The 13,852-nt window shown below is 39.7% G+C and overlaps 1 protein-coding gene across 1 annotated transcript in view; it reads right to left on the bottom strand.

The window, feature by feature from the left end:
- The window catches only part of LOC124595480 (tubulin glycylase 3A-like), a 137,185-nt gene that overhangs the window by 100,595 nt on the left and 22,738 nt on the right, over positions 1-13,852 (bottom strand). Inside the window, exon 4 of the mRNA XM_047134240.1 lies at positions 11,265-11,477. Within this exon, the coding sequence (XP_046990196.1) occupies positions 11,265-11,477 (213 nt within the window). The remainder of the gene's footprint in view (positions 1-11,264; positions 11,478-13,852) is intronic.

Below are 13,852 nucleotides of genomic sequence, written 5' to 3'. Positions count from 1 at the left end.
ACCTCTCTAGCTCAAAACAGAAGAGGCACACAAGATTCACCCTTGGAAGATAGAGCAAGCAAGTTATAATTGTAAGTAAAAGAAGGCTGCCACCAGCTAAAAGACCCTTAGAAAAACAATAAGGGAGAAATGAGATCTGATGACATCACTATTGTTTGAACTCAGACTATGGAATTGGAAGCAAACACAAGCTCAGAAAATGTAGGTGCAGGGCCAGTGGGTATAATGTTCAGACTATGACAAGAACATAATATAGTCAAAGGGTGCTGACATTTGACATTGAACTGTTGTATTATGCAAACATATAACTTGGCTAACCTTAATATTAATCACACTGAGTCTGACACCAAACTCTTCAGTCTGAAGTAATATCTTTATGCACCAGAATTAGGTATTTTGGCAATGCAGAACTCACGACAACATATGCCACTGACACTTCTAGTTATGGGGCCATAATTATTATAGTTTTAGCACAGGCCACAGTAACAGATCATGCACTGGGGGCAAAGAACCACCAAATTAATTTTCCTGATACTATGGTTTTAACAAGATTGAATAATCACCATGCTTAACAGAAAAAAGGATTTAAAATAGACAAGCTGTGGGTTTTAATGCTACATAAAGCAAAAAACAGCAACTCTTCTCCACTAAGAGCTCCATAGCACATGTCAATGTGACTCCATGATCTTGGGCAGTGGTCTGATGACTTCACAAAACAACCATTGTGTGTGTGGATGCATATAAACAGTTCAGCTTGCTGAACTTGCTTAAGTCTGAGATTGCTCCCCGAGACTTTATAGCCTCTGATGATGCCTCCAGCACTGAGAGACAAAATGTTAGGCAGAGAAATATTCTCTGGACGACAGCCTTGAACCCACATAAGAAAAAGTGCCAGTAATGCAGATACCACCTGTGAAAGCCTGCATTATGGGTAGGGTGACCAGACATCCAGATAAATCCTGATGTGTCCTCCTGTTTATCTCTTTGTCCAGGGTTGGGGCAGATTTTTACATTGCCCTCCTTTTTTGCAAAGGGGGCCGTAATAAAATTATATTTGCAATGATTCCCATTCTGTTGCTCTTTTCCTAAAATACCTTATCCACAGATGGCAGTAGGACCATTGATTTTATTGATTTTTCACTACTGATCATGGATCCATTCATAAACAAGTGAATATATCAATTATTTAAAATTTCCATTCCATATTTGCAGTGCCAGATTCACATTGGCTTGGCTTGGCATTATAGGTTTTATGTCATGTACTCAGTACTCAGGTGCAAGTGATTTGCTGTTTATTGTAAAAGAATGGGTTTTATAAAATATCTGACAGTGCCTGAACACACGTGTACATTCTCAGATGTTCTTTCTTACAAACACCCTGCCTTCAAGAAATGGAGAACTGAATTAGAAGCAGAATGTAAAATATGTGGAGCTGGAACTTATGTATCAGTGGCCAATAAAACTACGAAATAGTGAAACATTATTTTATTGTTATTGTTTTATTCATGGCTTCTTAGCCATTCAATTTATTTATGTTCAGAAAACTGAATGAGAAAAATTGGCAATAAAATTCTCCAGTTCTGCATAGCATACATAAACATCATTTAATTTATTTAAATACTATAAAATAAAATGCTTGTCACTGTGTCACTGAACTATTTTAAATTTCTTTCACTGGGTGGCCAAGATCTCGAACATCATATTACCGTTCAGAAGCACAAGGAAAATCTTAAAGCTTGTAGTGCAGTGTCTAGGATAGACACATTATTTCAGCAACAGCACTCTACTTCTGCTTTAAGTCACCAAATTCTTGTTGGAGAAGGAGCACTAGCATTCCATAACATTAGGCATCATTCTAGCTATAGGTCAATGGATTGCAAGACAAAATTAAATGAAGCTATTTATTTTATTCAGATGTTGCTAAAAAGATCTCCCTAGCCACAACAAAAGCTCAAAGCACTATGAACAATGTAATTACCACTTGTGGCTTGAATGTAACCATGGAAGCTTTGAGCGGCATATCTTGTTTTGGTGTCTCAATTGATGGAAGTAACCATGGCAATATAAAAATGTTCCCCTATTATTCAATATTTTGACTACAAACAATGTGATTTAAAAACAAAAGTAACTGAGCTACAATCTACTTCAAATGAAATATCTGGACTGTCACACAGTATATTACAGAAACACTACAACATTTGGATATTGGTAATAAGTGAGGGTATAAATGGCAAGGAAGGGAAGAATACGTACAGCAGATTAAAGATATCTTTGAACAATGAGATTTTAATCACTGTAGGATGTCCAATTTACTCTGTTAGAATGGAACAGTTACATTGTGTGAATTTGATGAGGTAATTTAAAAATCAGTTCTGTCTCACATGAAAACTAGGTGGTTGTCTTTTTCACAAGCCACTGAAAGGGTACTGGAAATGTATCCTGCTCAAAATCTTACTTTCTGTCTGAAAGCAGCTAAAGACACTAAATGTTTTGTTTCAGTTGTTTGAGAATAGGTTAAGTGAAGCCTACTTCTGGCATTTGCATTCACTGACATCTGTCTTCAATTCAAATATTCTGCAACTAGAAAAGAAGGACACTTCTGTGCTTGAAGTGATTAAAATTTTAGATTCTGTTTGTGAGGTTCTTCAGGACTGATTAAATGAAAAATTCATTTGCCTGAAGGTTAAACAGATGGTAGAAATCACAACAGAAGAAGGCTTTGAGAGAGAAGTTTAACTTTTTATGGAGGAAGCTATGTAGCAGTATCAGTTGTACCATGAATATTTAAAATGGTGGCTCTGAATGTTTGATGACTTTTCCTGTTTCAAATGCATGAAAAAGCCTTTTGGATTTGCAACACAAATGTAAAGCTTCTGAAGTTGAAGACGTAAAATGTTTCGACCAATTCTGTAATTTTTGGCAGTTTCTGAAATGGAACAGTAATTATCCTGAATCTAGTAAGTTGTCTTGTATTAAAAAAATGGGCCAAGTATTTTTGTGAAAGTAAGGCAGTTGATTGTCATTCAGAATTGTTAAAATTTGCTGAATAATTTTTCAGTATAACAGGGCACAATGCAAATGCAGAAAGAGTATTTTATCTCATTTACAACACAGTAGACTGATGACAGGGATAGGGTGAATCTTGAATCTGTTTAAGGTATGTTGATGGTCCAGTATGATTCAAAAGAATTTTCCTGTGTATCTTTTTACAGATATCCGCTAGGCAAGCCTACACTTCTACAGAAAACTGGATCTTCAGAGAAGTACCAATAAAAGTTGAGGAATGTGTGTTATGTCTACTAATTAATTCATTTATTAAATTTGACTGTATATTTCCATGTGTCCTCTTTCTTCTAACTTTGTCCTCCTTTTTGAAGGTGTTTGTCTTCATTTTTATATGTCTGCATCTGGTCACCCTAATTATAGGCCAGTTTCTCTGCTCACATCATTGTAAAAATAATGCAATCAATCATAAAAGACAGAGTAATGACTTAACTAAACAGACACAACCTTCTTAGCGAAGCACCATTTGGCTTCTGAAGTAGCAGAAGTACAATATCTTGCATAACAGAATTCACAAAATTGGTGCTCGAAGCTCTCAATAGGGATGACTGTGTTACAAACACAGATCTAGTCCTGTCCAAATCTTTTGACATCATTGACCACAAAATACTACTAAACAAATTAGAAGTGTTATGTATAAGAGAAATAGCTAATGATTGGTTTCATTCCTCTTTAGAAAATACAGTGCAAAGGTAGAGATAGTCCACACTTCAGACGACACCTAGTTGAGAAAGCCCTCAAGGATGTGTACACATGGGCATTATGCAATAAATTAACAGTGAACATTAAAGAAACAAAAAGCATAAATCCAAAGTACTATAGCTGATTCCCCAATTAATCCAAAGATTTTTCTGTGAATTATCACTTCATTCACCTCAGGTAATGACTTTTGTAAGTGAAAAATGTTGAGTAGCATTGTGGTTTGGAGTTCATGTTAAACTGTAGGTACCCCTATAACTGCTGTGTAATGATGGAGGAAGGCAAGATAACGCCCAGTAAAACTATGTGGTCCTGAAACCAATCTTTGGCTTCTGGACAGCTTTACCTTCACCTGTAATGACACAGACAAATATTAAGGTGTTGTGGGTATGAAGAAGACAAAAGAAAAGAAAATCTCAAATGAAAAAACAAAATTATTTTAGAGGATGTGAGACTCTCAAGCACATAATAATAAGAACATGATAGAATAATCTGAACTAAAGAAAATTAATTGACAAGGGATGTGAAAAATACAATGACAACAGAGGTACGCATAGCAAATCCTCATTCATATCGTAGTCTCAAAGGTGCAGGTCAAACACAGGATGAGAGAACATCTAGGAATTGTAAATTGCTATAGCTATGTTGGAAAAGAACCAGAGCTCCAAGTGCTCATAGAAAGCAGAGAAGCAGAAAATGTTATAGGTACTGAAAGCTGACTAACGTCAGAGGTAAGTTCAGCCAAAATTTTTACCAAGGATGTAAGAGTGTTCTGAAAGGATAAATTAAATTATGTTGATAGTGGCATGTCTGTTGCCATTTTCAAGGAAAATTTCAGCCTCATTTTGAATACATACCCAACTCGTAAAGTTATAGGTTGGGGAGACCTCAGTCTATCCTCAGTATGTTGGCAAAATTACATGTTTATAGTTGGTGGTAGGCATAAAACATCATCTACAATTTTACTAAATGGCTGCTCCAAAAATTATTTTGATCAATTAGTTCAAGAGCCCACTCAAAGTATAAATGGTTGCAATAACACACTATACTTCTTAGAAACAAACAATCCTGAGCAAATAGAGAGCATCATGACAAACACAGAAATTAGTAACTATAAGTTGGTTGTAGTACATAATATCCAAATCCACTAAAAATAAGTGTTAAATATATCTGTTTAAAGAAAGCATATAAAAATTTGCTTAATGGTTACTAAGAGACAGCCAGCATTCCTTCTAAACTAGCTATGTAAGTGTAGACCAAGTGTGACTCACATTCAGAGAAATGGTATTGACAGTGATCGACAGATTTATAACAAATAAATTAATAAGAGAGGGAATTGAGCCCCCACAGTACACAACACTGGCCAGAACACTGTAGCAAAAGCAATTTTGTTGACTCCCACATACACAGGGAAAACTGACCATCATAATAAAATATGGGAAATTAGAGTTCACACAGAATGATTTATGTGTTAATTTTTCCCACATGCTGTTCAAGAGTGGAAAAGTCAAGAAATTGTCTCAAAGGAGTTTTATGAATCCTCTGTCAAGCACTTTGGTGTGAACTGCAGAGTATGTCTTTTGGAAGTAGGAAGATAATGCAGTAACTGTAAAAAGGAGAAAATTGTATAAGCATTCAACAATTTCTTTAAATGACTGAAGGAAAGTAATATGAAGAAACTTGCTAAATCATTTAGAGAATGTCTTCGAAAGGAGACAATCTCCCAAAATTGGAACAATGCTGTAATTCACAAGAAGAGAGGCACGTAAGACATAAAAATCATACATCCATCAGTTACCTTGTCTCTAATATGGAAGATATTCACTAATGTAAGATCCTTACCAAGTGCTTAGAAAAAAGCACTGCACTTGAATCAAGCAAACGGTCAATTTGGAATTGAAGATGTTATAACCTTTAATCACCAATAATTGCGTGGATATTCAAACACACTCACTTAGAAACAATAGCTGGTTACATGATAACAACTCAGTATCTCTTATTCGACTGCCGTGCCGTGACATGCGGCCGGCGCCGTTTGTAGCTAGGTGGCGCTCCCGCGGTCAGCCGAGTTGCGGAGCGCCTCTATCGCCGTTTGTGCGTACTGTCGTGGGGGCACTGGTAAATGTCGTGGCACTGTCACAACACTTTCCCCCCCTTGAAAAAAAAAACACTCACTTCCTTGGAGACATGGACAGTGCAGGGAAATCCATGGCCTCTTGTGAGGCCCTGAGAAGATCCCACGGAGAGACACGAGAGTATGGTCGAAAATGTCCAGGACGGAAGCTCGTGCGTGGAACGTGCCTCCTGGACGAGATGATGGGTGAAAACTCCGGAGCAGCATCCATAGATGTCGTGGACCTGGGGTGTGCTCCAGCGAGATGGGTCTCGGAGAAGGCGGCGCCGCGACTGGGGCCGGTTCCGGCGTACTCGGAAGCGGTAGCGACGTCGGCTGCATCAACACGTACGATAGATCGGCAGCAGCAACAGGACTGGCTTCTCGGGTTGGTGGAGGTGAAGGACAACAAACGGAAACTTCGAGAAGGCATCAATCAACAGTAGCCAATAAGTACCAAGGAAGGGGCCGGCAAAATCAGCGTGCACCCGTTCCAATGGCTGCGCCAGATCAGGTCACGGAGAGGGCATTGTACGAGGTGCAGCCAGTTGTTGAGCACACTGACCACACGCAGCAACCATGTGGGCGATGTCTGAATCAATACCGGGCCAATAAACGTGCCTGCAGGCCAGGGACTTAGTTCGAGAAATACCCCAATGGCCTTCATGCAACAGTTTGAGAACATCTTTGCGAAGAGAGGCTGGCACCACGACCCGTGGAGATGCGCCATCCATAGCCAGAAGAACAATACCATCACGAACAGATGGACGAAGGCGCAAGGCATGGTAGTTGTGAAGGGGATCCGATGCCCGGCCCTTGGTCCTGTCCGGCCAACCCTGTTGAACAAAACTGATCACCTGACGCAAGACTGGGTCCCGTGCAGTAGCCAACGCAACCTGCGAACCTGTAAGTGGAAAACTCTCAACCACACAATGTTCTTCCTCATCAATGTGGAAACAGAGTAGTTCATCACAATCGAAAACCGGGTCGGGGCCCATCGGCAATCGCGACAATGCATCAGCTTTGGCGTGCTTGGCCGTGGGGCGATAGTGAATCTCATAGTGAAAACGAGACAAGTATAAGGCCCAATGTTGCAGGCGGTGAGCTGCCTTATCTGGAAGCGACGCCGATGGGCTGAACAGAGAGACCAGTGGCTTGTGGTCGGTGATGAGGTGAAACTTAGAACCATACAAAAAAACGCTGAACTTTTTTAGAGCATAAATGATAGCGAGTGCCTCCTTTTTGATTTGAGAGTAATGCCATTGCGCATCATTGAGGGTCTTGGAAGCATAGGCGATGGGTCGTTCCAACCCATCCTCAAACCAATGGGCGAGAACAGCCCCTATGCCATACTGTGACGCGTCAGTCGCCAGAACCAAGTGCTGACCCGGACGGAATGTGGCAAGACAAGGCGCCGACTGCAAATGAGCCTTCAGGCGGACAAAAGCCTGCTCACACTTGTCGGACCAACAGAAAGGGACGTTTTTGCGTAACAGCTGATGCAGAGGATGAGCTACCGCCGCCGCGGATGGAATGAATTTGTGATAATAAGCAATCTTGCCTAGAAATGCCTGAAGTTCTTTGACCGTAGACGGCCGGGGTAGAGCGTTAATGGCCACAACGTGCTGACGTAGAGGACATATACCCTCACGGGACAAGTAGAAACCAAGATACACAATGGAGGATTGGAAGAACTGGGACTTGTCCAGATTGCACCTCAACCCAGCCGAATGCAAAACCCGAAACAGTGAACGCAAATTGCGAAGGTGCTCCTCAGTGGAGGCCCCCGTGACAACAATGTCATCCAGATAGTTTATGCAGCCAGGAACGGAAGCCATGCGCTGTTCCGAAAACCGCTGAAAAATGGCCAACGTGCTAGCGACGCCAAATGGTAACCGCTGGTACTGATACAACCCACAAGGAATGTTGATGACGAGAAATTCCTTGGAAGAAGCATCCAACGGCAACTGATGGTATGCCTCTGATAAGTCAAGTTTGGAAAAGATCTGGCCCCCAGCGAGCTTGGTAAATAACTCCTCAGGACGGGGAAGAGGATAAGTGTCAATGAGACTCTGAGCATTGACAGTGGCTTTAAAATCACCAAACAATTGCAGACTCCCGTTTGGTTTAGAAACCACCACGATTGGCGATGCCCATTCGCTGGAGGTAACAGGAAGGAGAATCCCAGAAGCTGCTAACCTGTCTATCTCAGCCTTGACGGGTGCACGCAATGCCACCAGAATAGGGCGTGCCCGGAAAAACTTAGGGCGAGCTGTAAGTTTAAGAGTAATGTGGGCTTCAAAATCCTTGGCACGACCCAGACCAGCAGAGAACATGGACAAAAATTCCGAACACAATCCATCCAGCTGTTGATATGGAATATCCTCAGATATGAGGTGCACATCATCATCAATGGAGAACCCGAACAACTGGAAAGCATCATAACCGAACAGGTTTTCAGTGCCCGCATGATCCACCACATAAAACGTGAGGGACCTAACAACAGACTGGTAGGCAGTGGAAGCATCAAACTGGCCAATGATAGGAATTTTTTGGTTATTATAAGTTCTCAGATTTTGCGTAACTGGAGACAAGGGAGGAGAGCCCAACTCCAAATACTTGTGAGAATTAATGAGAGTTACTGCAGAGCCAGTGTCCACTTGCATGTGAATGTCTTAATCCAGAACATGAACAGTAACAAACAACTTATTTGTTTGAGAAAGCACACAGTTAACATCCATGTACGATGCCTCGTCCTTGTCGACAGGAACTTTAGGGGACTGACACACAGAAGCAATGTGGCCTTTTTTCCTACATGAATTACACGTGGCCTAACATTTTGGACACGTGGCCCTGTCATGCTGTACGAAACAACATGGACAAGAAGGAAGTGCGGAACGAACCTGCTTCTGTGGTTGCTGTTTTCGCTGCGAGCGTTGCGGCCCAACGCGATGTTGTTTACGCGAGTGAACCGCCACCAAATCTTCGTTCTCCTGTGAAACAGGCAAATTGTCTGTGTCGAAAGTTGACTGTACAGCGCCTACATAACACCATGTGTCTATTTGCGCGCCAGCAGCATGAGGCACTTCAAAGGATTGAACGATGCTTAGAACTTCCGACAACGACAGGTTTGGCAGTTGTAGGGCACGTTGCCGAACTTCTTTATCAGGAGCAAGCCGTAGAATAGCATCCCTAACCATTGAATCAGCATAAGACTCATGATGAGTGTCCGTGACAAACTGACATTTCCTACTCAGACCGTGTAGTTCCGCCGCCCAAGCCCGGTAAGATTGATGGGGCTGTTTACGACACCAGTAGAACGCCACGCGGGCGGCAATGACATGGGTGTTTTTTCGGTAATAGTTAGACAATAAGTCACACATTTCTTGGAAGGACAGAGAGGCAGATTCCCACAGAGGGGCTAACTGAGATAGCAGCTGATAGATCCGTGGGGAAATCCAAGATAGAAATAACGACTTACACATAGGAGCATCGACAACGCCGAAAGCCAAGAAGTGTTACCGCAAATGCTTCTATGCTTCTCATAATCCTCCCAGTCTTCAGCGGCCTCGTCATAAGGAGGGAATGGAAGCGGAGAAGAGGAAGACAGACGATGAGTAAGCAACATCGACAACGCCTGAATAGCAGCCGTCAGCTGTGTTTGTTGTGCCTGAATAACAGCCGTCAGCTGTGTTTGTTGTTCAATGAACGCTTGCATAAGCTGTTCCATGTCTGCCCCGTCACAAACACACAAATCCACAACGCAGTGAAAATATCCCGACCTCGTCGCCAAAAAGTGTTATAACCTTTAATCACCAATAATTGCATGGATATTCAAACACACTCACTTAGAAACAATAGCTGGTTACATGATAACAACTTAGTATCTCTTATTCGACTGCCATGCCGTGACATGCGGCCGGCGCCGTTCGTAGCTAGGTGGCGCTACCGCGCTCAGCCGAGTTGCGGAGCGCCTCTATCGCCGTTTGCGCGTACTGTCATGGCGGCACTGTTAAATGTCGTGGCACTGTCACAACAGAAGAGGTCAGCAGAACAAAGTGGAACCCTCAATTTGGTAAGGATTAGCCTGAACACACTACCTGCTTGTTTTACAATGAATGCTGGTAATAAGTAGTTCCAAATGTTCTGCTAGATACTGCTGCCTACTATGTATATTATTGTTTTGTTGCATTTATGATCTTGTCTTTGAATTTAACCGAACATATAACACGCAATAACTCAAAATACACTCTTATGGGTTTGCACTTTCTTTTGCTGACCCCTTGAATTACAAAAGCGATCAATAAGTACGAATTACCACTTTGACTAGAATTCATAGTTTTGAGAAAGCTTTGAACTCACCAACTGAGAAACAAGGTCTTTATTACATTGGTATACTGAAGACAATGTTCATACATCAACACTACAGCTGCACTTAGACATTATAAGTGTAGTGGTAACAGACTGCGCTAACTAAAAATTCTCGGTTTAATGTGGAGTGCTATGGGGAACAGAAAATTTATTCAGAAGTCTACAGAAGACAATTAAACTAATTTTTGAAGAAAAACAGAGACATGACAGGGAACTTACTAAGGCAAGGAAAAGAGAGTATATCAGTCATGAAAGAAATTAGGATAAAATACCACAGAATCCAAAAGATTCTTCAAGAGCATCAGTATGTTAAAACAGAAAATTTAAAAATGACAATATTATGGAAAGGATAGACTGCTACTCATCACGTAGCAGAAATTTTGAGTCTGACATCAGCAGCCAGAGACAGTGGTCATTTGCGTGAATTTATTGTCTAATTCAGAAGAAGGCGTTTTGGCTGACACCTGACTTTCTTAGCAGTCTTTTTATTGCGCCTGCCTGCAACTCAACATTTCCACTATACCATGAGCAGCAACCTGTCCTTTTCATAATATTGTCATTATTACATCTTTAATTTCCCATTGTTTAATAATGCACTGAAATTTACTAACATAACTTCTCCAAAGCAATGAATTTAATCTTGGCACCTTGTTAAGCTCTGAAAACTCCATAAAATCCAAAATTGATCCACAAACTGAAAAGGCCAATGGGTGTTAATTATTGACTTATAACTGTTTTCAAAACCAAATATCAATTCAATTTTGACAACACATGCAATTCAACATCCAAAATTTTTTTAAGAAATGGCCACAGCAGTAATGTGATCTGGATATGGTTGATGTGCCAGTAGAAAGAGGTTACCTGTATTCAGTACAATAATTGTGATTTTGTTGGCTGCATAAACTAATCACACTAGATTTCTCCATCACAGCACAATATTGTACTTTACAATTATTATTTCTAGATGGAACTGAAAATTAATCTGAGCATATATGTGCAATAAAATGTTGGTACAAACCTTCCCATCTGGAGACTGAACAGATTGAGGTTCTGATTCATATTTTGTTACCAACCACTTCAGCAAGTTGACACATGCTGTGAGACGGAAATCATTTTTAAATGCTGTTTTCTCTTCTGCCTGGCATATATTGTAACATCGAGGAAACAATGTTTCTGAGACACCGTCTTCGCAAAACCATTGCATTTGTTGTAGAAAACTGCACAGTCCAACCTTTATTTGAGAGATATGTAATTATTTGATAAATCTAATATAAATATCATGAAAATTACTACACATATCATCAAATTATGTTTAACAAGATATTTTCTGTAAGCCAGAGAATTTAATCTCTTTCTTTTGATTTTAACTTAATGGATTTACTGAAAATGTATAATTATTCTGTTCTGCTCCTGTAGGTATAATTATTTTTCATTGTTGATGTATTTTATAAATTTTCTTCAGGACAGTAAAGCTATCCTCTGCGTTAACACAAAAATATAAGTAATATGTATTGTTTCATATAGCCGCTTGGACTGCTTGAGGTGTGTCAGCCTAAATGTACACAGAACATTATTTCTCATCCCCTGGTTTCATACTGAGACATAACAATCATTGACTTTTGAGGCCCTTAGTCCATTATTTGTAAATAAGACATCATGGGTACAAAAATATTAATCCTATGGTATTATTACCAAGTAGTGTCTGGAAATTACACAGTTTCAACAAAATACTTAACAGAAAGTTTACTGCACAAGAGAATTTACTCTGGTTGTGAACAAAGTATACTAAGAAGCTTTCACTGGTCACTTATGACTGAAGTGAGTTTTCAGATATGGAGACCTTAATCTCCAGTGACTTGTCATAAATTAATTTATTACATTTGTTACTACAACTACCATTACATTAGTTTGTGAGTATTCTCACTGCATCTAATAAGAATGAGTGTCCTGTCTGTCAGTTCATCCAAAGATTTGAGGGTCAATCCTCAGCCAGACCTAGGACTTTAATGTCACATCTTTGACAACAAACAATGACATGTTGATGTGGTTAATGCCAAGTATCAACACATTTTGAACTAAGTGTTAAACTCTATAGGCCATGTATGACAGTCCTACGTTCAGAGGGAGGCAAAGATGGGCCACCTCCAATAGGACTGTATCTACTACAGTCTACTACAGTAATGCAGTGTTCAAATTAGTTTTGGGGTGATGGCAGGCAGCATTACCTCTTCACATGGTACTTAGCAATAACAAAACAGTTAAATATCCTTTGATTCTGCAAAGCTGACTGAGTGGCAGGTTTTGTACATGCATGTCTGCTTGTTGGAAGGAAGTTAGTCAGTCAGTTTTCATCCTTAACTATATGCTTCTCTGGTGATTAGTGCCTCTTCTGTATGGTAAAAATTTGATGATAAAAACAGCAAATGAAAATTGGGCCGGTTTGAGTAGACCTCTCATAATGAGAGTTCCAAACAAACTTAATTATGTATATAGACAGTTCATCCATTTCAGGAACTGAGAATCTTGACAATTTTTGCTCTGTAATTGACATTGGTTCTGGCAAGGAACTGGTCTCAGGGATTCCAGAACTTTTGAGAATGTTCTAATTTCAAGTTTGAAGTCACATAATAAATGAGAAAAGAATTTTTTTTTTCATGTGATATAATTACAAATTAGCAATTTTCTGACTGCTTTTTTTACTTGTACTGTGAAACCTTTCTTCTTACCATATTTCATGGTTCTACATCAAAGAGAAGTAACCTTCAGGTTGTAATGTTGAGTTTGTGAGTATCAAAATACGTGACATAAATGGCCATATCTTTTGGTTGCACTGACTCAGGAGCTTAAGATTTTTTATACCACCAAAGGACCATACACATCAGTAACTGACATAAATTTCAACTTCATATGTCTACCCATTTCTGAGAAAAAAAGGGGTCATAGTAGACAGATGGACAGACAGAGTGTCATATAGCAAATGACAAAAAAAAAAAAAAAAAAAAAAAAAAAAGTGTGATATAGTTACAAATTAACAATTTTGGATTTTTTCCTTTACTCGTATTGCGAAACTTTTCTTCTTGCCAAATTCAATGATCTAAACCAATGGGAAGTATGCTATAGAGTTTGATGAGTGGGTGTTGAAGTATCAAAGTATGTGACATAATTGGCTGCGTCTTTTGGTTGGATGGACTTAGAACTGTAAATTTATTACGCCATTAAGTGACTGTAGACCTCAGTATGTGGAATAAATTTCTACTTGATATGTCTACCTGATCCTGAGAAAAATGGGGCTTAACAGTCAGATGGGCAGACAGACAGATCACAACAACAATTTTTTTCATGGGCAGACAAACAGATAACAACAACAATTTTTTTCGTGTGATATAATTACAAATTCACAATTTTTGGATTTTTTCATTTTCTTTGACAGTGAAACCTTTCTTTTTGCCAAATTCCATGATTATAAACCAATGGGAAGTACCCTATAGACTTTGGAAGACAGACAGATGAACAGACAACAAAGTGATCCTATAAGGATTCCATTCTTTCTGACTGAGTTATGGAGCCCTAAAATGAAAAAAGAAAAATACTATCCTATACACAATA

This window comes from Schistocerca americana, chromosome 2 (genome assembly GCF_021461395.2).
Source record: "Schistocerca americana isolate TAMUIC-IGC-003095 chromosome 2, iqSchAmer2.1, whole genome shotgun sequence".
NCBI lineage: Eukaryota > Metazoa > Arthropoda > Insecta > Orthoptera > Acrididae > Schistocerca > Schistocerca americana.
The sequence above is the reverse complement of the archived record's forward strand: the minus strand, read 5'-3'. Positions and strand labels throughout refer to the sequence as shown.